This window comes from Cladophialophora psammophila (assembly GCF_000585535.1).
Source record: "Cladophialophora psammophila CBS 110553 chromosome Unknown aczJe-supercont1.9, whole genome shotgun sequence".
Taxonomy (NCBI): domain Eukaryota; kingdom Fungi; phylum Ascomycota; class Eurotiomycetes; order Chaetothyriales; family Herpotrichiellaceae; genus Cladophialophora; species Cladophialophora psammophila.
This window is the reverse complement of record NW_006912930.1, coordinates 611,038-637,236: the sequence shown is the minus strand read 5'-3', so window position 1 is coordinate 637,236 and position 26,199 is coordinate 611,038. Positions and strand designations below refer to the sequence as shown.

General features: G+C 51.1%; 5 protein-coding genes across 5 annotated transcripts; 3 read left to right on the top strand and 2 right to left on the bottom strand.

The window, feature by feature from the left end:
• Nucleotides 1–275: 275 nt before the first annotated feature.
• Nucleotides 276–1,058, top strand: A1O5_06412 (uncharacterized protein; the record flags this gene model as incomplete). Its single annotated transcript, XM_007747006.1, has 1 exon — nucleotides 276–1,058. One exon carries the CDS (start codon nucleotides 276–278, stop codon nucleotides 1,056–1,058), a length of 783 nt encoding a protein of 260 aa, XP_007745196.1.
• Nucleotides 1,059–1,828: 770 nt separating this feature from the next.
• On the bottom strand, nucleotides 1,829–2,830 carry A1O5_06411 (uncharacterized protein; the record flags this gene model as incomplete). The annotated part of the gene is made up of 2 exons (XM_007747005.1): nucleotides 1,829–2,082; nucleotides 2,215–2,830. The coding sequence occupies 2 exons, from the start codon at nucleotides 2,828–2,830 to the stop codon at nucleotides 1,829–1,831; spliced, it is 870 nt and encodes a 289-aa protein (XP_007745195.1).
• Nucleotides 2,831–4,724: 1,894 nt separating this feature from the next.
• A1O5_06410 (uncharacterized protein) lies at nucleotides 4,725–6,757 on the top strand (the record flags this gene model as incomplete). The annotated part of the gene is made up of 8 exons (XM_007747004.1): nucleotides 4,725–4,816; nucleotides 4,870–4,893; nucleotides 4,955–5,075; nucleotides 5,123–5,276; nucleotides 5,330–5,549; nucleotides 5,600–5,846; nucleotides 5,943–5,964; nucleotides 6,015–6,757. The coding sequence occupies 8 exons, from the start codon at nucleotides 4,725–4,727 to the stop codon at nucleotides 6,755–6,757; spliced, it is 1,623 nt and encodes a 540-aa protein (XP_007745194.1).
• A 784-nt stretch (nucleotides 6,758–7,541) lies between these two features.
• On the top strand, nucleotides 7,542–10,454 carry A1O5_06409 (uncharacterized protein; the record flags this gene model as incomplete). The annotated part of the gene is made up of 1 exon (XM_007747003.1): nucleotides 7,542–10,454. One exon carries the CDS (start codon nucleotides 7,542–7,544, stop codon nucleotides 10,452–10,454), a length of 2,913 nt encoding a protein of 970 aa, XP_007745193.1.
• A 1,162-nt stretch (nucleotides 10,455–11,616) lies between these two features.
• A1O5_06408 (uncharacterized protein) lies at nucleotides 11,617–26,199 on the bottom strand (the record flags this gene model as incomplete). Its single annotated transcript, XM_007747002.1, has 1 exon — nucleotides 11,617–26,199. The coding sequence occupies one exon, from the start codon at nucleotides 26,197–26,199 to the stop codon at nucleotides 11,617–11,619; it is 14,583 nt and encodes a 4,860-aa protein (XP_007745192.1).

Here is a 26,199-nt window from a genome sequence, read left to right as displayed (position 1 = left end):
ACACCGCCTATGCCTACCTCTTGTAGGTAGTCCTGGACTCCTGCTAGTCCTAGGCTCACCTAACTATTTTTGGAGGGCGTCAGCAAGCGCTGCCAGGCTTCCAAGGTTTGTAAGGGAGCCAAGCTCTTCCCGCCCTTCGCAGCCTGTTCCCGAACGAGCCAGTCGTCCTCCTGCAATATGCAAACGTCCCGCATCCGCGCTCCTTTTCCAGCAGATCGATCGTCACTGCAACCAAAGGTACTTACAACGACCTTCTTTCCCTTTGGATTACGATCATGGCGTCTGCTGTAGTCATGGCCACCTCACCTCCTTTCACACTGGACGCTGGCACCGCCTTCTCCCTCGCCGTTGCCTTTTCTCTGATGCCATCAGCGCAAATACTTGCCGCCTATGCCTTACCCAAATCCGCACCTCGAAAGCTTTACCTCCTCTTCCTGTGGCATGCTTATGATTTCCTCACCCATTTCATCATTGAGGGCAGCTTCTTGTACCATTGTTTCTTCTCCTATGCGCAATTGCCGCCACAAACCGCCGACGTCTCACATCCAGCGTCTTGGGGCGGTGAGCCGCAAGCCTACCTGTTCAATCGACCCGACCGTCGATACGGTGCTCTATACTCCCAAGGGCCCATGGCCAGACTGTGGCAGGAATATGCAAAAGCTGATCGAAGATGGGGAGGCGCAGACCTGAACGTCATATCACTGGAAATTCTCACCGTTGGATTGGCTGGACCGGCTGCTGTGTACATATGTTATCTGGTTTCCAAGATTGCCAACACCACAGATGAAAATATCAAAAGTCGCTGTCAGTCCCGGCTTTGGTTTACAGCAATCATTCTCGCAACCGGGGAGCTCTATGGAGGATTTATGACGTTTGCACCGGAGTGGTTGAGCGGCAGCAACGCACTGGCTAGCGACGACCCCGTCTATCTCTGGCTGTACTTGGTCTTTTTCAACATGTTGTGGGTCTTCATACCTTTCTTGATTCTGTATGCAGGTTTCCAAGAGATCTCCACGGCCTTCGCGATCAAAAGCCCGTCCGCGAAAAAGACGAGATAAGCCTTTTACCCCGGACCAGGCAGAATGAAACACAGGTTCAGGATGAATCAACTACACCACTAGTAGTACTTCACAATGTCGTGTGCGTCACTTCTTCCGCCAAGCCGACCATACAGCATATTACCAACGGCTCTGGCCCAGATCATGATTTTATATTTTTCAGGGCCGGAATTTGTTTCAACATTTTCCGATTCGCAAGAAGTGCAACAGCAGTTATGAGACCTCAACGGGCTACACTTTGAATCTGGCATCTGTGGCAAAAGTTCATGTTCTATCGGGTTTGGTGGGTGGGGCCTTTCCCTTCCTCTTCGACGACGATATGTGCTTTGCTGTTGCCCGAGGTTCTAATAGAAGAATTGATGCATCATCATTCCATGATGTGCCACTCAATCAACTATTAGTCAATACCTTGAGGTAGCAGGAGGTCTCGCCATATTGTCGTTCAACAATTAGATGCCGTGGGTGTTGTGAGAATACCCATGGAGCAAGCAACAGCTGTGAGATCTAATTGTTGGGAGGAAGGGAAAGGTAACATTAGACCTGTGGGATTTGAATTTTTTGTCCTCTGTACATGAGAGAAGAAGACTATGGTTCGATCCGTAGTGGAACAGAACTTTTTTTGCCCTGGAAACTTTGCAGTATTTTATGTTATTTGTGTGATACATAAGAGCCAGGTGAGGCAGAATACACAGTGGATAGGATCTAGCTTGGTTGTAAATGAATACTGTCACACTCCCTTGGCCATGGCGCCAGTCAGATTCCGAAGCCATTTACCCTCTTTGCTGGGCAGGTAACCTCAACATGGCCACGACAGGCGCCACCATCAAATCCTCATCAGGAACGTCAACCTCGATGATCAGTACGGCTTTCCAGCCATTGCGCTCATACAGTCTAGACCCAGCCGGTCGTGCAAACAACCACGCCACGATATTTTCGCCGTCGGCAACTTCAATCCCCCAGTTGAGCAGCTTCTGCCCGATACCCTGCCGTTGGTACGACGGGTGGACGACCAACCAGTGGAGATCTGCGGGCGTGGATTGTCCAGTGTCAGCGAAAGTGCCAAAGTGGCATGCTTATGAGGATGTCTTTCCGATATCTTCAGGATCTCGGGGAATGCAGGCGATGAATCTGGGGAGAGTGTTTTTCATGAACCTACACAAATGCCGCTTCCCCCTGATGGTACCGACGTACGCATTGCCCAGTTTCCGACTCAATTCCGCGTCCGGATTTGCGTAGAATGGCTTTGGTTTTCCTGCTGGGCTAGGAGCACCGTCGCCTCTAGCAATGGCATGATCCCTCGGCACGCCAACGGCAATTCCAGTACTGACACCTTCCGACGTGGGCGCGGGTGTAATACTTGTCTCTAAGGGCGGTCCCGCTGCTGTCCTAGTTTTTGATGCGAACGGGTCCATCTTAGGCACCTCGACGTATCCCTTCGTCCACAGCGTGAAGCCCACGATGGTTTCCAGCTGCTCCCCTTCGGTTTCTGTGCTGGCGGTGTCCTCGAGATCTATGGTTGGATCTTCCCTCGGAACTGGCGAGGCAACGGCCTTGAACACAAAGAACCGGCCCCGGTCATCTCGCAACGCTTCGGTTAGCTTCTCAATAGTGTTGTCATACACATTCTTCTCCATGTACCGGCTCCGAAACTCGTGGAAGGCATCTGGTTTCAATGCTGCATCGGCGAGCCTTGCGCAGATTGGGATGTCAGTTTCGGATGTGATTGGTTTAATTGTTATAGTGGTCAATGATTGCGACGGGGAGGAGGTCATGTTCATTGAGCAATGGACAATCTTCTGGTTGCGTAGCCTGGGATGATGCTCCTTAAGGTCGTGAACGATTCTTTCGAAACTATCGACAATCAAGTTTCCCCTTCACTGGCGAATTAATTTGGGTCGATAAACGCTCCAGGACACGGTTTCCAACCCTCCTCCCTGCATGTTTGAGGTATAAATGCTGGTTTTGAGAGAAGTTGTGATCAATTGACGACTCAGAATTATGACTCCTCATGTCAAGCGCTGACCAATCACATTCTGCGAAAGTCTCCTGTGTCGACTTCGATAAAATCGTCCAAGTTGCCATTAATGCAGCTTACCTTTCTGAAAGACGCGTTGTGTATTCGAAGAAACGAAAACAATCTACGGCAGAACAATGAGTCCCCTTGTTCCCGTCTTAGCAAGTGTGCGCAGAGTCTGGAACTTGGCTGTCACTGGATGGCCCGAAGGTATACCTCCGCCTCGCTAAGAGGCAAAAAGCTTCGACTTCTTAAGACGCGTAAGAGGCGATCAACATTGAGCCGAGAGCTTGAAAGAAATACATATAACTCTTTCGAACTGTGCCAAACCACAAACTCATCGCCTCCAAGCACATTGCAGGTGGGAGCATGTTGGCAGATGGAAATCTAGTATGGAGATCAGTCAGGACAAGTTGAACTAAACGAAAAGAATCAGGTTGCGACCGAGGGAGTCAGCGAGGTGGATCCTAGTTGGACTGCAACCCTTTTTCACCCTTCGTGGGTCTGTTAAGAACTCAATAGAATTCTATTGGTGATGCGATAGACCTTGAAAGGTGGTGAGGCTGTGTGATCAGCAACCGACCACCAACACGTGGGGACGATCCGGCGAGAGGTCGAAAGGGCTCATCTCGGACATGAAGATGAATTGGGATACATACTGCGCTGCGAGGTCCACGCGAGTCATGGATACGCGGCTCGACGGCACTCCCAATATGTCTTGTGGCTAATGTCGGATATGTGGTGCCGCGAACAGCCAGTCCCCTTGACTCTCGCTCAGAGATAGACCGAGTCCATGCAGGGTGTGCAAACGTCCAGTGTGTATAGATTGGTGCGCTTGCGTCAATTTAAGACGGGCGAGGTTGCATCGAACAACATCACAGGAATTGACGTGAGGGGGGAAAGTGATGGTCCCATCAATAGACGAGAGGGATGATTGATCGACGGTCTGTTGCATTCAGGCCTCCACGAGGTTGGAGCCTGCCGTGCCTTGATAGCCGTGGTGGAACAATACTGGGTGCTGGGGAGTTGTGAGAAGGGCAGAAAAGGGAATGATCTCCGCCATGGCCCTGGACTGAATGTGGTCAGTGGCGCAGATGACGCACAAGGGTCTTTTTGCTGGTGGCACTGAGGAGCCTTTTAGCTTTAGTGATTTTCCTGCCAAGATGCGCTAAGATGCGCTAAGACAGAGCCAAGATACAGGCGGCGAGCACTATTGGCTAGAATGGCGGGATGGGGCCTACGGAACAGGGAACAAGCATCGGATGCTGATTGGACGAGAGCCTTGAGCCTGGTCTCCACTACATCATGCACTCTGCCTTCTACTTCTCCAGTTTCTCCCCCGTCTCTCCACAAACCATGGACGAGCGTGCAGCAGGTTGTGTCGACCATGAAAGCAGGGCACGAAGAGGTGGCGCCATGTAACACTTCTCCGCCAGAGGTCACAGGAACATCCTCGACTACCTACTCTGTCACACACTGCAAATGGCAAATCTGGTCCAATCCCTCGAAATGTTCGGCCCTCATTCTTCCTTTGCGGAAATACAAGAACACCGTTTCTTCCACCCACCGTTGCTAGTTTCTCCTCTCACCTCTGTGAACTTCTCACTGCACCCTGACGCCCCTGAGCACGCCCACAGCGGCCGGCCGTCATCATGTATCAGATAGGCAATATCTACTTCATCACAGCCATCGCCGTCATCGGCGGTGGCCTGTTTGGTTTCGATATCTCATCCATGTCTGCCATGTGAGTAGTGATCACCGATGCCAACAAAATGACCCTGACTGACTCTCCGCCAGCATCGGCACGAACCAGTATAAATGGTACAGACATGCAATCAATCGTGGTCGCGAGTGCAAGACACCGACTGACTTGTTCTCCCAGCTACTTCAACCAAGGTCCCAATGGACCTCCGCAGTGCTCTGGTCCTCGATCCGATGTCCAGGGCGGCATTACTGCTTCTATGCCCGGCGGCTCATTCGTTGGCGCTTTGACATCTGGCTTCGTATGTTGTGGACGCATCTGGTTGTGATTCAGACTGACAATGTGTAGCTGTCTGATATCTTTGGACGAAAGAGAGCCATCCAAATCGGCGCGGTCATCTGGTGCATTGGTTCCATTATTGTCTGCGCTTCTCAGAACATTGGCATGCTTGTCGTTGGCCGCTTCATCAATGGATTCAGCGTGGGCATCTGTTCAGCCCAAGGTACTTCTATCATCTTCCCAACTTCGAAAATGTGTTTCTGACATTCCATCTAGTTCCTGTCTATGTGTCCGAATTGGCACCTCCCAGCAAGCGAGGAAGGGTCGTGGGGGCTCAGCAATGGGCAATTACGTGGGGTATTTTGATTATGTTCTACATTAGCTATGGCTGCAGCTTCGTCTCGGGACCCGCCGCATTCCGTATTCCATGGGGCTTGCAGATGATTCCTGCCGTCATTCTTTTCTTTGGGTTGTTCTGCCTCCCGGAAAGTCCCAGGTACAACCACCCATCCGAAGTCATGGTGACAGATGCTAATGTCGCTGCAGATGGCTTGCCCGCAAAGATCGCTGGGAAGATTGCCACAACGTTTTGGCCCTTGTACATGGAAAGGGGAACCGTGAGGCGCCATTTGTCCTGCTTGAGCTTAACGAGATTCGGGAGATGTGTGAATTTGAGCGAAGAAACGCCGATGTGAGCTACCTGGAGCTTTTCAAACCAAGGATGATCAACCGAACGCACATCGGTGTCTCCACTCAAATCTGGTCTCAGCTTACCGGAATGAATGTCATGATGGTAAGTTTCTCCTTCCGGTTCAGAGACTGTCCCTTCCTGGATGGAGGCTGCTTTATTCGCTCCATCGATGTGAGTACAGGCTAACAGATACTCCAGTACTACATCACCTATGTTTTCGGTAAGAATGTCTTTCATCAGCGCCGTGAAATTTTCTGACATGTGTCATAGGTATGGCCGGTCTTACCGGGAACACTAACCTCGTGGCCTCGTCAATCCAATATGTCATCAACGTGCTGATGACCATTTTTGCGCTGATTTTCCTTGACCGATGGGGACGCCGATGGCCCCTAATGATTGGCTCTACCTTCATGGCTATTTGGATGTACGCAAATGCCGGTTTGATGGCCTCTTATGGTAAACCAGCTCCTCCTGGAGGAGTCGATCACGTGCCAGAGGAGTCCTGGCAAATCCATGGTGGTGCAGCTAAAGGAGTCATCGCCTGCACATATTTGTTCGTCGCGTCGTTCGCGCCAAGTTGGGGTCCGGTATCGTGGATCTATCCGCCTGAGCTGTATCCTCTCCGCGTGCGAGGCAAGGCAGTGGCACTGACAACATCTGCCAACTGGATCTTCAACTTTGCGCTGTCGTACTTCGTTCCTCCGGCCTTCGTCAACATCCAGTGGAAGGTCTACATCATCTTTGGCGTCTTCTGCACCGTGATGACCATCCACGTCTTCTTGTGTTTCCCTGAAACGGCCGGCAAGACGCTCGAAGAGGTCGAGGAGATCTTCCTGAGCGACGTCAAACCATGGAACACCCACGTCGACTACCAGAAGATCAGGAGGGAGGAGGCAGGCGAAGTCGATACTGAGAAGCGACTGAGCCACGCTGTTCACCGCGAGCGTGGAGATAGTGAGCATGCCGAGGTCGGCCAGCAGACGCAGGAGATTGCTAAGAACGAGGCTGCATGATTCAATTGCATCCATGTGACGCTCACGGGCATGCGGTCTCCGACCCCTCACTTCTACCGCGAAGACTGGCCGACTCAGAATATCTTGAAATGAACAGATGGGGTTTAGGGCGAAGAAGTTTCTGATGGTCGGGACTAACGAGGACCTGCTGCAGACCTGGAAGTTGGGGTTGGGGTTAGGGTTCGTTCCGATACGTATCTATTGTCATCTTCACCTTGAAACAGAGGGAGCCCAGATAAAAAAAGATGATATTATCGTGTGTCTTCTACTTTCCTGCTCTGGTGAAACACATCTAGAAGGAATGCGCTTAGAGGGTGGCGTTGCAGCCCGATCCAAAATAAGGCGGAAAGAAGCAAGGCCTGCTGTGACGATGGACACATCCAGGAGCCAGATTCAGCTAGCGAAACGAACTGCAGTTTAATAGTAACAAAAAAGTAAAAATAGCCGCCGTGGTTTAGGCAGGCAAAGTGCAAAGTTCGCCTCTCTTGGTGCTTGGGAGGCTGGGCTGGGCGCCGCGGGATGAGCAAGAAGAGTAATACACAACCGTGACACTCAAGACACTCCACAACACCCATGTCATTTCCGCTGCTGCCCATCTTTTTCAGCTCGCCGACGCCTTTTCCCGACCTCTTCTCCCTCCCCCTTCCTCCCTCGCTGTTGCCAAGTTCTACTATAAACGACGTATTCATGATGACGGTGCGAGGCGCTCAGATGGCCCGAGGTTGAAGCCGCAACATTCATCAAAAAGCTGGACCGTGCCTGGTATCATGACCTCGAAGAGCTTATGGCTGCCATCACCGAAACCCCCACGACAGGCCTTCTCAACCTTGAGAAAGAGCTCGTCTGTTTCATTTGCACTGAAGTCCTCTACCAACCGCTCACCCTTCTCGACTGCCTGCACACCTTCTGCGGCTCTTGTCTGAAGGAATGGTTCTCCCACCAATACCGCAAAGCAATCCACTCGCGTACCCCATCGTCCACGAACCCGTACACCTGCCCAACATGTCGCGCCCCTGTCAAAACTGCCCGGCCGTATGCGAAGATCAATACCTTGTTGGAAATGTTCTTGATCGCAAACCCTGACAAGGATAGGACTCCGGAAGAGAAGGCCGAGATGTCGCAGGCGTATAAACCAGGAGATGAGATTCTCCCAAAGGTGGAAAATCACAGGAGACGGGAGAGAAGAAGGCGCGAAGAGGAGGAGTCGGCGCCGGGAGATTCGAGGAATGGGGAGGGCGGACAGCGTGAGAGAAGCAGACGTGACCAACACTTGGACCCCGCTTCGGCTGATACCAGACGAGGCACTAGTGGAAGCAGTAGAAGTCGGGAGCGAAGAGAGACAGCAGAAAGACAAAGAGATGCCGACCGCCGCCAGAGACATGAACAGCAGCCCGCTTCAGATGCGACCTCCTCTCGACCGCGAACAGCAGCGTCTTCCAATTCGGCGGATCTATCTTCACTCTCTCCTCCACCCAGCTCACCTAGGCATCCCGAGGCCGTCGAGGCGCGTCAAAGGGGTGCCCGAACTGTGGCTCATCAAGCAAGTTTGATTTCCATTGTGAGCGCTTCGGAAAGCGGCACTGGCACTGGTGATAGTTTGGACGAGGGGCGGCTAATGCAAGAGATTCTAGCCGAAGGCCTTTTGGACGGCATCAACATTGATGAATTGACAGAACAAGAACAGGACGCGCTCAGTGAAACCATCGCCGAGCGTATCAGGCAATTGCACCCGGAGAGACTTCGTCGACCAGGTTCAGATGACAGTAGGCATGACAGTCATGGGGCTACGACGAGGCCGCCGGCATCGCAGATTGAAGAACCCGCTCGTCGTTCCCGTCAGTCATCTAGGAATAACAATCGCGAACGGACGCAGCCAAGTCCAAGATCGAGTCATAATGTGGTTATCGGGGGTAACGAGACTCGACCTCCAACGGCTTCGTCGCAGTCAGCAGCGGAGCAGTTATTGACGCCGCCACATACTTCGGTTCAACGACGGCGAGCCTCTGATGAGAGTCGAAGAAGCGAAAATTCTGGACTGAGAACAGAGCGAACACCTCATCCTGCAGCGAGGTCGGCAACAGATCTCTCCAACAGGCCTTCCTCAAATGCAAGTAGCGCGGCTCGCATTCAGCAACTCCAGCAACTCCCACAGGCACACAGGTCAAACACAGAGCCCAGGACCTCTCCAAGAGCCTCTGAAGTGTGGCAAGCTGCTGGTGGACGTAATATATCTAGTCCGCCACAAGTTGCTTCGCCGGCTCAACAGTCACCAAGGCCTGATTTTGCCCAGCCTCTCATGTCGAGCATCGCGACCGGTCCTGTTCCTACCTCAATTCCAACTCTGGACCCAGCAGCCCGTGCTCCTGAACCATCGGAGTTATCCGCTGGCAATGCGCCGAACAGGTCTGAGGAACCCTATATTGTGTGCTCGCGGTGTTCGCGTCCGAATATCCAGTACGAGGTCCACAAGCATTGTGCCCCTTGCAATGTTGATCTTTGCCTGCGGTGCTACAGAACCGGTCGGGGATGCAATCACTGGTTCGGCTTCTATCGCTCCGCTATGCCCAAATTCAACGCTTCTCATCCGCCAAATCGGAACAATCAGTCTGTCGGACTGCCTCACTTGTTGGTTGGTCGGCAATATCAGAGGCCGTCCAGACAACATAGTACAACTCCAAATGCATCCTCGCGCTTAAGAGAGGGAAACTTCTGTGATCGGTGTGGTAGTCTTGCGAACGATTACTTCTGGTCGTGTGACTACTGCAATGAGGGCGAGTGGGGATTTTGCAACGATTGTGTGAATACCAACCATTGCTGTGATCATCCCTTGTTGCCAGTGGCCTACAAATCTTCCGACTTGAACGCCGCAAGCTCTAGAATCGGAGGAGGCTCGGCCGCTGTCACATTGAGCCCATACAGTGCTGGCGGGCGCGATGTCTCTCCTGCTCAGAGCGCAGCTTCGAGTGTTACTTCCGCAGCTGGGCCTTACCCTGGTGTCCGGCCCGACTTTGTACCGTTGGATGTTAAAACTAATTGCGATATTTGCTCTCGATCGATTTCACCTCAAGAGACCCGGTACCATTGTCCTACGCACCCGACTCCCTCTCCAGAAAATTCTGGCCTGAAAGGTGATTACGATATATGCAGCACTTGCTACAGGCGCTTCGTCGAGACGGGCCAGATCAAGCATGAAGATGGGCCAGACGGCTGGCGTCTCTGTCCCGACGGACACCGAATGATTGCTGTGGCATTTGAACGGGATGACGAGGGCAACGAACGTCGAATCATCACCCGTGATATTGTTGGCGGTGTGCAAATGGCGGATGCAGATGTGGCGGCATGGAAACTGGCGATGAAAAATCTGCACCGTGTTGATAGAGCAACTCTTTCCGCTGTGCGAGGCGACTGGAGCTGGCGAGAAGACGAAGCCGGAACGCGACGCAAAACTCGAGCTAGAGCCGCCACTCTGCCACGCTCAGGGGTGCAGCTCCCTCCGGATGGCGGCTGGGGTAAGGCTTACGTCGCCAGGTGGAGTTATTACCCTCCTGAACATGACAACAAGGCCAAGGACGAGCTGATGTTCCCGAAGCATGCGACTGTACGCGAGGTGGAGGAAATCAACGACGAGTGGTGGTTTGGGGTATACGCAGGGGATGCCGGCGTGTTCCCGGCGATATTCCTGAAAAGCAGAGCTTGATCAAGCTTTGGAATTACGGCCATGACATTGAGTCCCGGCATTCATGTTAAGGGTTTGTTTGGAGGACGAGTTTGATATTCTGTCCGGATCTCATGTGGGATGTGTTATGACTTGGATACGAGTAAACGACGACAACAGACAAACCTAGGTAATAACGACTAGTTTTAAGGCAGAGAGATACCTGGCTCCGAGCCTAGAGACCAAAGCAATGGATGTGAAATCGGGAGGGACAAAACCATCCATCCTATTTGCATCACTTCGACTGGGCCTTATGTGTTGTACCTCGTACACGGCGTGTCGACATCGTCTTATCTAATTTCCATCGCCGTCCTGAGCACTCGATATAGAGAACCTAATGCAGCGTGATCAGAGCGTTCGAGGAAACACATGGGCTTTCTCGGTATCATCTCGCTGGGAGGTGAGTCCTGAGGCCTCGGGCCCCCCCTAGCCGTGTCTTTGCCACCTGCAGGCTACATGTAGCGAGGCCGCCCATGGCGCATTTGTCCAACGTTCATTTTCAGCCCGTAATAGAGAATGGTAAGCAGTTTGACTGAGTCACGATCCGGGCCTCACATTGGAGCTGTGCCGATACAGGAGGTGCGGCAAGGCAAATAGACTAAAATATGGCTGGTCCAAGGATGTACACGAATTTGGAATTTGGAATTTGGAATTTGAATTCATGTTCCCACAACTGGCACAGAATGGTGATTGTTGGGAAGGCTACGTTATATCTATCACAACTCAGACTAGCGAACGGGCGGAAGGGTCATACTGACCCTGTCCAGGTTGGTTGGTGGTCAAGCCTTTTTCTGTGTGGAGTCTCTGTCTAACTGTAATGTAGAGAGTCAGAAGGACTAACTAAAGGAAAGAGAGGGGTGTCACGGCTAGTCCTGGAATGGGCTAGTGCGTTCATGTGGCAGAGCCACGTGACAATATCGGTACTTATTGAACGGATGACGCGATTAGTGACTTATACGTATATATATTATCAGGGGGCGGTTGTCTTGGCGCCATACTAGATGTCAATTCGTGTACCCAGTAGGATACTACATACATGGACATACATGGAATGTCTGTGCTTGAACCATTAATCTAACTGCCAACTGGGTAGGCAGGCTAGACACCGAATGCCCATCTATCTATCTATCAATCAATCTGTCAATCAACCCTGGACATCAACGACACTCCCAAACCATCCTTTCAACGCGGTCGCAAGGACGCCAGGCAGATCTCTAACGTCTCTGACGATGAGGTAATACGGGAAGGGGAAGCCGTCAAGGTACCTCTTTGTGCGGACTCTCATTTCCGATATTGCTCCCGCTCCCTTGCCTGATCCAGAAGAGCTACTAGCAGTGGTGTCGGGCTCGAAAATGGCCTCTTTGAGATCGAGGATGCTCTCCTCGCCGGCATCGACAATGACAAAGACAATCACGATGCGCTCCTGGTCATGTGCCTGTCGGACCATCCTCGCGATGCCGTCGTGGTCCGAACAATGCCCGTCGCTCACGATGAGTTGTAACTGCCACTGCTCTTCCCCTCGTCCACCGCCTTGTCGTTGATTTCTCGCGTCCTGGAATAAGCGAATACTCTGTCTGAGCAAGCTCTTGACGTCCGTTCCTCGCTGCTCGAAGCTGAATGAGCGGAAGATGTTTGGGCCAGACTCGGCCGGCGAGAAGGGTTGACCGAACGGATGCGCGACCGTGATGGCTGGGGAGTCGCCAAATCCGATAACGCAGATCTCGCCGACCTCTAGCATGGCCAGAGACTTGGTGAGAAGCGCCAGTGTTTCGAAAGCGAGGACGTCGGCTCCGAACTCGCTCATGGATTTGCTGTCGTCCACGGCGATCATGATCTGATAGTTCCGCTTACTGGGCACCGAGCGACGCATCCATATCTTGTCTCTTTTGTAGTTGGATGCGATATACGGGATGATGCGTCTGATGTTGAGTCGCTTGCCCGTGCGATAGTCGCCGCGGAGCTTTGTGGCCGTCGTAGGTGAGAGAATCAGGCGAAGTTGTTCGGTGAGGAGGAGGGAGAATTGATGCGTGCTGGTCGAACATTGCTGCCAAAGCTGAGCAGCGTTAGAACTGCTTGTAGGATGGGCAGCTGGTTGTGCTTGGTCGCTGCAGAGCTCGAGTTGTTCAATATCAGGCGATAAGTCATCCGAAGCGGTGTCGACAGAATCTTGCTGGTCAGCAAATTCCTTATGCTGTGACTGATGGTCAGGGACGAAAGCACTAGCCTCTCTGGCTTCTGTTGGCTTTGCCTGCGCCTTGAGACGACTGAATCTCTCCGCAATATCTTCCTGCTCTTCCGGCTCCAGGACATCGGGAAGTGGCGTGTCCTTGTCGATTGGCGCATTTTCATCTTCTACGGCTTTGCTTGGGTCAATATTCTGAGCCTGATCTGACGCTGCAGCACCAAGAGCCACTGCATTGCCCCCGTCTTCCTCTTGAACATGCTCGAAATCAACATCTGCCATGTCAATATCCTTCTCCTCGTCGCCTGAATTTTGCTCTTCAGAAGCTGGCAAGATCTCCCGACGTTGATGCCATCGATCAAGGACGTCTGCCAACTGCTTCAGCGATTGGTTCTGCTGATATTCAAGGCTTTCTGCCCGCCCAGTGCCGCGTTCAAGGGCCCCTTTACCCGTCATTCCTTGCTCTTCGTCTTCCAGAGCTCTGCCAGCTTGAGATTCCTGAGGATTAGGTTCTTTGTCGGCCTTATTCATGCCCTCGACGTTCTGCTCAGCATCGACAATGTCCTGGATCTCATGCGCGGCTCCGGATTCTCCACCAGCAGTTTCTTTCGCATCGTGGACAGTGTCGTCTTCCTGGGTCTGACGGTCGTCTTTCTTGTCGTCCTCGGCTTCTTCAGATTGATCCTCCATAATCTCGTCATCTCGAGCAACAGCGTCCTCGACCTGGGCCTCTTCTGCGTCAACCTCATCTTGATCGCCTTTCTCATCGATGTGATTCTCTTGCTGTTCGGTCTCCTCAGTCTCCTCAAAATCGTCACTTTCGACTTCCTCTCTGGGATGGTCCATATCTGACAACTCGTCCATACCATCATCTGAGATATCATCGTCCTTAATCTCATCTTCACCAGCCAACTGTAGCTCTTCCGGAAGGTCCAGGGCCTTCTCTTCATCCACATCAGCATCCGTTTTTTGACCTTCAGGTCGTTCCCCTCCTTCATCTCGGTCTTCACCAGCTTCATGTGCATCTTCTTCCTGCCCTTCCATCTCTTCCATCTCTTTTCCTTCGTCCTTGTTCCCATCCCCTGCAGTCTGCTCATCGGATTTCTTTCCCCTAGCCTTGTCATTTTCCATCTCCTTGTCTTTCTCCGACTCGGTCTTGATGTCATCCCACAGTTTCTCGTCCACAACATCGGCATCAAGATCATCAACACTGCCTGTTTCTTCCTCGACATCGTTTTCTTCTTCGTCGCTGGACTGGTCCTTGTTATCGTCTCGATCCGACAGAGTCTCGTCAGAGTCACCAATTTTGCCCTCAAGATCCTCATTGCCCATGTCAACTGCATCTTCTGTGTTCTCCATTTCTCCATCTATCTCTTCCTTCTGCCCTTCCTGTGCAAGCTCAGACAGATCTTCATCATTTTGGACATCTTTACTGATATCCTCTGCGCCTTCCCCTTCACCCAACCCAGTTCCAGACTCTAGCTTGCCTGTCTGCTCTTGGCCATCGGCAGGCTCTGAAGGACGACAGAAACCCTGTTTTGCAACAGCAGTGAAAGACCGGGCCAGCTGCAACGCAAGTCGGGACGTCTCCAGATACAGGGCGGCGTGACGGTTATGAAGATGCTCACATATATAGAAATACTGATCGAGAATTGGCATTGCCACAAGTAACAATGACTTCGCGGCTTCGAAGTCCTCGGGCGCCAGATATTGAAGCTTTTGAGTCACTGAAGACTGAAGTCGTCTGGTAATAGTGCTCATCTGCAGTGATTGCAGTGCCTCAACGATGTGCTTGTCCGATTTTGAAACCCAACCTTGGTTTTCATCTGAGCTTGGCATCTCCATCTGCAGGGCAGACAGTCTTTGCAGCACCACAAAAACTTGGTCTACAACATCTTTGAGGTTCTGATCCAGTTCTCGCACAGTGAAGTTCCGTTGATATATTTGCGTCGCGCTGGTCGGCTGTGACATTGTTTCGGTCCAGGCCACAATTTGGCGGAGGAGATACCCGACTCGAGGCTCCTTAACCTGCCAATCCATCACTACAGACCTCAGTTGGGAAAGAAGTTCGGGGGCTTTGTCCAGCAGATCTTGTGAGGTTTTCCATGCCATTCCCGCCGGTGCTTCGGGCAGATCAAGGATACTTAGTTTCAAGTCTGCGATTTGCTTTGCGTAAGAATACAGTGAGTCCAAACACCCGATGATGTCAAATCCTCCGTGTTGCGCTTGGAATCTTAAGATGCGACAGGCAAGATTCAAGATCTCTGCCAACCATGCGAGGCGCTCTTGTGCAACGCCGATGCTGTCAGTGGAGAGAGTAGATCGCACAATCGCGCCCGGGGACGAACACACGATGGACCTGAGCATTGATAACTGAGAACTCAGTGCTTTCATGTCGAATGCCTGCTGAGGATTTGCTTGCTCTTGACGGATTGTCAAGAACAGCAAGCCCTCTAAAAGCCCAACAGAGCGATTGATTTCTCCTTCGGTGAGGTCATCCGAATGATCCGTTCGAGCTGTGCGGACTTGAGGCATTACGTCAAGCAATTGGTGGAAGATAGCGCTGGCAGCAGACTCAGTTGGCGGGAGTTGGTTCACTGCCGAATCCGCCACCAATGCTAGAACACTGGCGCATGATGATTGCTTTTCAAGTTCAGAAGATGGGAGATTCCTCCTGATTCCCATATGTATAACTGCCTTTAGTGTATCTGCGAGCAATCGTCTCTTCCTTTCTTGGAGATGGCGGACAAACGCAGCATTGTCCTCAGTCAGTCCTGGTGGCGTCTGGGTCCTCAGCTGTTTTGATGCTTCAACTAAGTCTTGTCGGAAGGACGCAATCTCCAAATGAGCTTGAAATCCACTAATCTTTGACTTGTACACATGTTGCATGCTTTTAATTGCGGCCAGTGGTTGAGTAAGGCGCTCAGGTCGTATGTGCCAATCTTCAACCAGCAGGCGGCATCGTCCCAGAGCAGCAGATACTAGCGCATCGTCGTAGTGATGCTGCGAAAGGTCTGCCACGGCGTCTGCTGGTGAGTTCTGCGCTAAGTCTTCCGGCGCGTTGAACACAGCAGCTTGGTTGAGCAGGACGCGATATTTTCGTACTATTTTGAACAACTTGTGGTGTGATCGTCGTGCGCTTTCACGGAGTGCTGTGACGTTTGCATCCTTCCAACTTGCGAGTTTGATCTGCTCATTTAATGCCTTCTCGAGCTCAACCCGACCGCTATGTAGCGCAGCCTCAACGCCGACCTCGTATCGGCGATAATGTGCAATGATATTTTGAACACAAGCGGCAGCTGTTCTGAGGTGCTGACGGGTACCTGCCAGGCACTGTAGAGTCTTGTTGAGCGTCTCGAGGAGTCGCAAGCGCGGCGAATATTGACCTAATGTCGTCGACTTGAGAAACTCCTGCAGTGTTTGGACCAGATCCCGCTGGTATGAGAGGCTACCTCCGTCAGTGTTGTCTAGGTTTCTGCAATTGTAGATGACGGCCTCATATGCGATGAAGTACCAGGCTCGTGCGTCTTCTTCATGTTTATGCTTTTCCTCATCCAGAAGCCTTGACCAAGACAAAAGCTCCAGACGTCTCCAGTTAATGACCAATGACGATAGCCGCTCGACAAGTGTGCTGACGGACCACTCTCTGCTAGCAATACTTTGCCACTGTGACACAATCTCGTACAGCTTTTCTGTCTTGGTGAGAAGCTTGGCGACAGGATCACCGAGGCTCAGATTGAGAACTTCGGTGCAGAATGATAGGACCTCTGCTGGAACAGCATGCTCAGGCCACTTTTCCTGAATGGTGTTGAACCTCGATTGGATCTCGTGCACCAGATCTAGCAGCTTCTGACTCTGCTCGTTGTCTGAGTCAGTGTATATGTTGAAGCTGCGAGAACTTTTATCGCCGCTGAACTCGGTCATTTTAGCCTCTATCTGCAAGAAGATGGCAGGTAAGAGATCCGTAAACGAACTGTCGGTGCCTCCACCACCACCATCACCACCAGCCTTGAGTAGTAACTCCAATGTAGAGAGAATGAATGCTTCGATGGCTTCTTGTGGATCCCGTTCAGTGTAGATCGTCTGATGCAGCATACTGAGCTGTATTGCTGTGGCGCGAGCATCGAATTCCTTTTGGTGCCTGTCCGATGCCGAGTCCAGGCCTTCAAACAGTGGAAACATCTCGTCCATCTCGCGATTTTCGCCTTCTTCATCTTGTGCTGGGTCCCCGCGGTAAGTGTAGTAGCGAGATCTCGTCGCAGCATCAGCCCGGTCTTGCGTCAAATGGCTTTTCCATTCAAAATAGAAGCTGTCAACAATGTCAAGGAAGCCCTCGACGGGGATCCAATCTTGCTTCCCTGTTAGAGCAGATCTCACTCCAACGAGCTCAAGCCAGTGAGATTTGATCTCTGAAGAGGAGGCATTAAAGAGTTTCCAATCTTGAACAGGGACAGGAGTGACGGCCAGGAGACGGGTGCTCATGGCAAGCTCACGAACTCCGCTAGGTTCACTGCCTTGAGTCTTCTCTCTTATGTCAAGCTCCAAGCCAAGATACAAGCATTTCAAAAACCATAAAATCGGCTTTACAAAGTCATCGAACGCTCGATGAGCGCCTTCTAGCCGCTTAATGATGGTCCTCAAATTGGACATTCCTTGTTGGTCAGACCATTGTTCGATCCACTCTGCACTGCCTGGTCGCGCTCTTTGAACCGCTTGAACATCCCGGTGATCAAGCACGACACTAATGATTCTCGTGAAGATCTCTTGAAGCTTGAAGAATTCCACTTTACCCGGTCTGATCACTGCGGTTGGTGGAGAGATTGAACCTGCTTCTAGCAGCTCTTGCTGAAGAATACGAATGACGAGAGCTGTGTCCGTTCCCGTCACACACTGGTGAAATTGCTTTTGGCCCTCAATTCTCGAATCCAACTCAACGACTCGGCGTTCGTGGAGATGATGCGCAATGATCGGGTACGTTGCAGGGTCTAAGGGCTCATCAGGCACCATAAGTATCAGCCCGGCAAGGGACAAGCTAACAAGGCATGTTTTCAGGTGCTGAAGACCCCATTTATCCTTGTCTTGCAGTTGCAGCAGGACAGGGTGGATCAGTCTGACATACACGTCTCTGAAAGGTTGGCGGCTTGGCCCCTGCAGAAAGACATCGTTGCTCGGGATGGTAGATAACTGAGAAAGATCTGGTGTTCCTCCTTCAGGAAAGCATGCCCTTGCCTCCCGTGTTAAGAGGTTATAGAAGGAAGACATCAAACCTCCTAGGACCGACCGAAGATCAACGGCAAGCCGGGAGATGGAGCCATCGAGTGAGCAGGTATGGGACGTCAATGCTTTCGTTAGCTCTCCTAGCTCCTCTTTTGCATGATTCAGAATGCCTAGAGGCTGTTGTTGTATTGATGACAGCCGCCTTATCAGTTCCATCCCAATGGAGCCATCATCCACCAAAATATCAACATCAAGGGATGCGAGGCGGGCCAGTGAGCTAGGCACAGAGTTTTCTTGTCCAACGCCAAGTGGTTGTGTTTCATGCTGAGGCATAAACATCTCCAGATTCTCTAGATCCGCCTCGCGCTTCTGCAACTTGACTGCGTGATGAATGAATCTGAATACTTGTTGAAACTTTCCCTCAAAGAAAAAGCCCTTCGTTGATTGCTCCTGCAATTTCGCCACGGCTTCGTGGAGATCCGTCACCAAGGGCTCTGGCTCTCTTGACTCGGCCGTCGACATATACACATTTTGCAATCTTTTCCTCAAACCTAAGAGTGAGTTGCGAGGTTGCGGCAGGGAGCGACATGCAAGGCCAAATCTCCCTATGAGCTTTTCCAATGCAAGCTGACAGTTGAGTTGTTGCCATGTGCCAGCTGTCTTGGGCCGGAAGGCTTGCCACATAAGTTGAAGTCCGAATCCGGTGTTCAGCATACCCTTATAAGCAGACAAAGTCTCCAGGCACTGTGATAGTTGAGGGGCGATCTCAGGAACGCTTCGCTGAACAAAATGAACCAGGTCGGTTCCGACTTGCAGGTATGCCCGCAAATAAGCGATGTCGATCGTTTTCGCATCACAGAGGAGGAGGAGCTCCTGGGTAAAAATGAAGATTCTTTCTACTCCTTCCAACAAATCTAGCTTCTTCATTGTGTTGATCTCTCTATGGAGAGCTTCAGACATTGAGGAAATCACGAGATTGCCGAAAGCCGTAATGTTCGGCACTGTATCGAATGCTGCTCTCTTTGCAACAGAAACTGATCGTTCAGGAACTGTTCCAGCTCGGGTTGATGCGTCCTTCAAGAGTGAAGTTATTGCTGCCATCCGCCGTGCTACGTACCAGTACCTGGTAAATAACTCCGTGAATGGAGTCTCCAGGAACGCGTTCTTGGAAAATCCACCAAGCAAGATCAGTGGCTCATTAAGAACGAGCATTTGTGGACACCTGTAGCTTGCAGAAAGCTCCAGAGAATCAAACATTTGGTACACCTTTTCCACGCCGAAGAAATTTCTCTTGCTGATCTCCAGCTGGAGTAAGCCATTAGCTTCAGCATCAGGCAAGAGGCAATCAGCATTTGAGATCAACTTCATGTCTTTAAGATCGAGATTGTCGGCCGCGGCTTCGATACTGTGAGCTTGTGGATTTTGGCCGGCCACATCTAAAAATTGCCTCAAGCGAGTAAGAGCAGAAGCAATCGGATACCGAATGGGAGCCGCATAAGTACTCCCGGGCATATCAGGTAGAAAAATCTCAAGAGATCGATTTCTCATCGCCCTCGAAAGCTCTCCATAGCGCGGGTCCATGGTGAGGAATATCCTGAAATTCGGATGTGGTCCAATAATTCTCGCGCCTGTGTTCCCACTATGTTGCTCGCTGACCGCAAGTGATCCACCTGGTTCGAGCAATGAATTTAGCCTGTCTAGGACGGATGGATTGCACAAATTGGCATTTTCAAGCAACAGCCATGAACCCTTCTCGATAGCATCGACGAGAATGCCATCGTTCCATACGAACCGGAAACTCGATTGATCGACTGAATCGAGGATAGTCGAAAACAGTTCGACTTGTACCTGAAGTTCCGGCAAAATAGCCAATAAAGCTGGTATGGCTGCACGAAGATCAGGGATCTCTAACTCATCGCTCTCGAAGTGTTGCCATAGCCTCAGTAGTTGGGCCTGGGCAGCTTCGTCGGAATTATTTCTAAAGGACGAGGCGATTCGTTGTCGGAGCACTTCTCGTACTCTGGTATGGATCTTGCTGAGATCACGACGGATATCGTATTGGTCGAAACCTCCCACGAGGTCTACAGTGTCCACATCAGAGTTCATCGAAAACTCGACGAGCTCGACTCCCGCCGCAGCCGCGAGATACCGGATGAGAGTTGTTTTTCCGGAACCTGAAGGTCCAGCCAGAATCACAGGCCAATTTTGTTTGACGGCCATAATGATAGAATTCGATGCGGGAAGTTGTCGCACGGAGGGAGTTATATTCGGCGCTTCAATTCTTTGCAAGATCGAATCCCTAGAGAGAAAAGCGTTGCCCACCTGAAGAAAGTTTTCAGTCAGGTTGTTGTAAAAGCTTTCGGGCGTTGTGGAGGTAGAGCTGGATTCGGCTCCCTTCAGGATCAGGTCTCTCTGAGCAGGGGTGCGGAAGCGCCCTGTCACAATATTGCGAAGATGGTAAGACGAGGGAAGTGTCGGCTGATCTTTGCACAGTTGTAACCACCTGCTCACGTCGCGGAGGTTCAATTCCCAAGGTCCTCCATACGCAAAAGCTGGACCTCGAGCAATGGCCTGATTCAGCTGCGTGACTGTATTAATCACATTCTCGAGTTGATTGGCATCAACTTCTGGGAACCCGGACTCGCAAATGCGGACCAAATCCGCACGTTGAAAAGAATCTGCGTAAACGACCGTGAATCGGTTGACGAAGGAAGCCGGGAGCCCTTTACGGCCTCCGCCTTGATGATGAGGGTTTTGAGCAGCAAACAAGGTGAAATCTGGATGACAGATGAACGATTTATCCAGTTCCGCAATATAGACTTCTCGACGATGGTCCAAGCAAGCATTCAGCCCTTCCAAAACCGATTGGGATGCCAGGTTCATTTCATCGAGAAGGACCCATCCACCGGATTGCATGGCTTTCAGCAGAGGTCCGTCTTGCCATGAAAACCTTCCTACACCCTCATTCTCGGAAGGAGCATCTGCACCGAACAGATCCATGAGGTCCGTCTGGTCGGACAAGTTAATTCGAGTAAATTCCCTCCCGCAAGCTTTTGCAAGAGCTGTCACTATTGCTGTCTTGCCCACACCGGGGCTGCCTTCCAACAGGATCGGCCTTGTCATCTGCAAAGCACGGACAATCCTCATCGTATTTTGTGATGTAGTGGGAGCGTCGAAAACGAGATCGGTTGTCTGCTGTGCCGAATGTTTCGTTCGAGGTAGGGAGAATTGACCAACAAAGAGGCGTTCACTGGTAGACGAGAGGTCGGGAGTTCTGTTATAGCTCTCAAAAACATCAAGACCCACCAGACTTTGTAAGTGATTTAGGCAATCTTGTCTTGACTCATTCAAGTCCCTTGCGCCCATTGAAGTCAATCCGGCTGGGTTTGCACCGATGGAGTCAACGTAGACCAGGAACGCACCATGCACAAAGGCAAAGTCCTCCCCTAGTGACTCGGCATGGTTGACAAAGTCTGCCCATGCTAATAGATCTCGCAACCCTATGCTCTTGGATGCCGTGTTATGGAACTCGTTACGAAACCAGGTAGCAAACTTAAGCATCTTCTCGGCCAAGTCACCTTTCCTTGTTCGCAGCTTGTTCTGAATAATTGGCAAGAAATCTGCTTCTTGTGACAAGGGCGGCACCCAGATCTCAGTCAACCGATTTCGGAGTGCCGCCGACAGCTCTCTTTTCCCGTAGTCTCCTCCCGGATTCATAGTAGCTAGGAATTGAAAATCTGGATGCGCGACGACGAGATTGTCGACAGAGCCCTTTTCTGCCAGTAAGATTGTCCGAGACGGCTCTAGGACACTGTTCAGACGCTCGAGAACAGAGTCTTCAGCCAGAGATATCTCGTCAAGCAAGAAATATTCCCCGCTTTTCATGGCTCGGACGAGGCTGCCATCGTTCCAGGTAAACAGAGCTTCGTATGCCCCGATGCTAGATCGGACTTGCTCGACAAAGTTTGGATCATAGCCGGAGCAATCCAATCTTTTGAATACTTCCACAATTTCGCCAACATCCAGGTCTTTGGTCAAGATGCCCTCAGGCCTGGAACGAACCAGGGCTTGCCAACTCGCCCGTACGTTGTTGGCAAGCTCGGATCGATTGCGAATTGGTCGCTGAGAGCCAATAAGGTCGCCAGTTTCGGTATTCGTATGCGCATTGTAGATATCGAGGGGCTTTCCAGCTGCTTCGGCAATCACTTGAGAAATTTGGGTCTTCCCGCAACCAGTCTCGCCAACTAAGAGGACCGGCTCTTGATTCTTCAGTGCTTCGGCTACGAGAACAAAAACTCGTCTCATGGCCGGAGTCCAGACAATCGAACCATGCCGCTGAACAGACTCCGGGATCTTCGACATGCCATACAGAACATTGTCGTCAATGGCAACTTTGATGGTTTCCTCGATAATGTTCCTGACAACAGCACGCTCGACGGGTTCTCTTACTCGTTCAGCCAGGAGCATGAACCCGTGATATGCCAACTGCTGCCAATCATCCACAGGTCTTGAGGCCCATCGAAACAGATCCCGCAAGGTGGCAAAGCTGTTACGCTGCTCGAATAATCTAGAGGATTGTCTGAGAAGAGACAGCTTCTTGTAAACAGCAACAATTTTGGTGCAAAACGATGGAGCGATCTGAGCCCGTTCTCGAAGTATTATTTCCAACTCGTCTTCAGGGATATCATCGAAGTGGATTTCAAGAAAGCGATTTCTAAATGCCCGAGAAAGTCGCTTCCGCCCTCCGTACAGGCCAGCCGGATTCTGTGTGGCGAAGAGCATGAAGTTAGGATGCGGTCGGACGATTTCCTGAGACTCCGGAATGAGGAGCTCTCTGTTATCATCAAGCAACCGATTGAGGGCTTCGAGCACATCGCTTGGGGCCAGATTCAATTCGTCGAGCACGATCCAGTGGCCAAGACGTAGCGCATCCACCAAGACACCTTCTCGAAATACCAGTCTGCCCTCGGTATCTGACGTATAGCTGCCCAAATACTCTTGAAGATCCGTGTGCTCGTGGTTATTGATTCTGACAAATTTGTTGCCGGACAATTTTGCGAGATATTCCACCATGCTGGTCTTCCCAGCCGATGTCGGTCCTTGTAAGAGAATTGGAAAGCGTCGCATGGAGGCAGCGCGGGCCAAATTGAGCAAATTGCGTTCGACAGAGGGTGTTCTGATATAGTGTGATTGGAAGTCAGGCGTTATGGGGCCCTTCTTAACAATGTGATGTCTGAAGGCAATGTAATCTTCATCATGCGGGATCTTGGGTAGTTGACTGAAGAATGCCTTCCGATTCTTAACAGTTGAGAGCAAATGCTTATCAACGGAGGGCAAAGCTAAGTTTTCTGCTTCTTTGCTCAGTACCGTAAAAAAGCTCATCCCAAACCCTTCATACATTGCACGTCGCAAGCCGTGACTTGCACTGTGCTGTGACGTGTATAACAGACACCGGACGAGCGACCGAATACTGAAATGTGGCGTTTCACCTGCCCCATCGGTAAGCTTGTGCGCTTCATTGAGCTTCTTCAAATCGAGATAGGAGTTTGCAAGGTCCAAGGCAGCTCGTTTGTCATTATCGAGCAGAGAGCCAAGATAGGTTTGAATTATCTTGGTCAAGTCTTCCAGATTATTGTCACCAGAGGGAACATATATCTCAGTAAATCGTGATCGCAAGGCAGGCGGAAGGTCTCTCTTTCCTGCATCGGTTGCCGGGTTCATAGCAGCAAAGACTCGAAAGTTGGGATGAGCAACGATGGTCTCAACGTTGCCCGCTTCAGTGAGTAGTAGAGACGGCTTTTCCTCATCACCATTGTGTAGTAGACTGACAATGTGATCGAGAGTGTCTGAGGGCGCCAAGTTGATTTCATCGAAGAGTACCCATCCGCCCTCTCGGACCGCTTGAACCAACCTACTTTCAACGAAGGTGAAAGTGTGCGTCTTGTCCCCGTGATCAACAAACGCACGAATCTGCTTCAAACTTTCAGAAAATTCGGCCCACCTAGTGCGCAGGACAATGTATTTTGCTGTGTCAAGCTTGCGCTTCTTGCTTGCGTGGACGGACCCATTTGTGTTGACAGTCTCTGCAGTATTGAGGGAGGTTGCTGCCATTTGAATCGCTTCGTTCCACAGGATTATCAGTCTCGACCAATTTTGCTTTGCAAATGCCTTAGCGAGAGCTATTTGGAATTTCTCATTCTTTTTTGCAGAGAACGTATCATCAAACAAGGCGTTGAACTTTTCGATCATGGGGAGAAGCAGAGATCGAACCGTTACCGGCTTCAAACCCCCAACAAGGTCACCACCTTCGCTTTGTTGCGAAAGATTGACCACGGTGAGTGTTTGACCCACGAGATTGGCAACGTATTGTACAAGAGTTGTCTTGCCGACGCCAGTTTCACCAACCAGAAGACAAGGTTCCGAGCAATCGGCACAGACAACAATACGGTCAAGCGTTCTCCCAGCCGAGGTGGTGAATGCAAAAGGAGTTCTCCTGGGCTGCCGACTGCGAATGGGAATCTTTTCAAGAGTGCTTCGGCCAACCCGCACCACGTCTTTGTCCTCAGAAACCGTTGGGAATGTTTCATTCAGACAATACCGCATTTGCTGGGGGGATATATTCATTTCTGCGGCAATGCTCTCAGCCAGCAATTCATGGAGTTCCTCATTGTTGAGGTAGCCTGCATAGCAGTCGACAGCATCCTTGAAGATGTGAAATGTTACCTGTTCCGGTAGAGCAGTCGACTTTGAAACAACCCCATGACGTCCCAATCTGCGAACTATCCTTCTCAGCAAATTGAGCAGATCTCTCAGGGAGGGCATGCGTGTCTGTAGTCTTTTCAGTGCATGATTGTCCTTGTACAGACGAAGGAGATTCCCGTGAACTCGCAGGATTGTGGCAATGAAGATACCAGCATCAGGATATCGAGAGTGAAGTAATGCCTCGACCTCTTCAGGGGGGTAGTTGATGGTTTCGACAGTGCTCCAAAGTCGAGGATTGAGTAGCCACGAATGGCGAGAATTCGTAATGTGAGAAATCTGTCCAACTGATTCAACTGTTGCCAATATGCGGAAACCGTGCCTCGGGCATACTTTTTGGTTACGGCTGGGCAGGAAGAGTTCACCCTTCTCGAGAATCGGGCGCAGCATTCCCATGACCTCGGAAGGTGCCCGATCAATATCTTCTATGAGAACCCATCTCCCTTGTTGCATGGCCTTGGTCAAGACACCGGGCTGCCAGGTGAAAGACTTGCCGTCAGTCGAGGAAGAGTGTATACCCAGCAGACTCTTGGTGTCAGTTTGTTCGTTGAGGTGTAATGTAATCATCGATGATGATTGATTCAGGAGCCTCGCGGCCTCATGAACTAAGGAGGTCTTTCCGGAACCGGCCTGCCCCAAGATGAGAATAGGTTTCGAGTCCAACAAACACTTCCCGAGCTGCCGTAAATTGTACTTCGCCGTTGCCGTCAGGACGAACGTGGAAATGGGGGAGCATAGTGAATTATCGCCCCATAGCAGGTGAAGAACGCCGCCAATATTAGTGACTCGCGGCGAGAAATTTTCAGTAACCAGGCTGCGCGCTTTTGAAGGCGATAGTGGTGATGACTGCCAGAACTTCTCAACATTCGTTAGCGTCCCGAGCAGATCTTTCCAGCGTCTTTCCTCCCAAAGCTTCAGCAGTCGATAGTCGATCCTTCGGCCTTCCCATTGGCCCCAGGCGGCTTCATCGCCTACATACGTCTTGACCATTTTCTCTGAAAAAGCATCGGCAAGGTGCAGGATCATGCACAGACACTGGACAGCCAAGTACCTGACTGGCAATGAACGATGGCGTAGAAAAGATGATAAGAAGACAGGGGTGACGATATCGGTGAGCATGCGTCGATCAAAAGAGAGAAGGCGAAAAAGAGCGAGCAGAAGTGGATATTCCATGTCGTCCTGGATCTCAGGCGAAGACCTTCCTAGATCCAACAGACGATATCGCAAGTGATCTATCCGAAAAAGCGACTTGACGTGAGGGCGGAGATATGTAGCAAGTGGCAGCACCCGAGCCAGACATGAAATAGTGTTGATAACATCCTTGAGATCAGCGGTGCGAGTGCCACCTGACCACCTGGCGAGTAACTCGGGCAAGAGAGGTTTGTAGAGCGGAAAGAGCGCATCTGTGCATCGAGGATCTCGAATAGCATCGGCAAGGGTCTCCAGATACTGGGATGCAGTTGACCTGATAATGATTGATCGGATTTCTGTTGGAAGTACTCTGAGAAACGAGTGGTCCTCACTGAGTTGCGCATCAGCCCATGAGCAGTATACTGCTATATCTTCCAT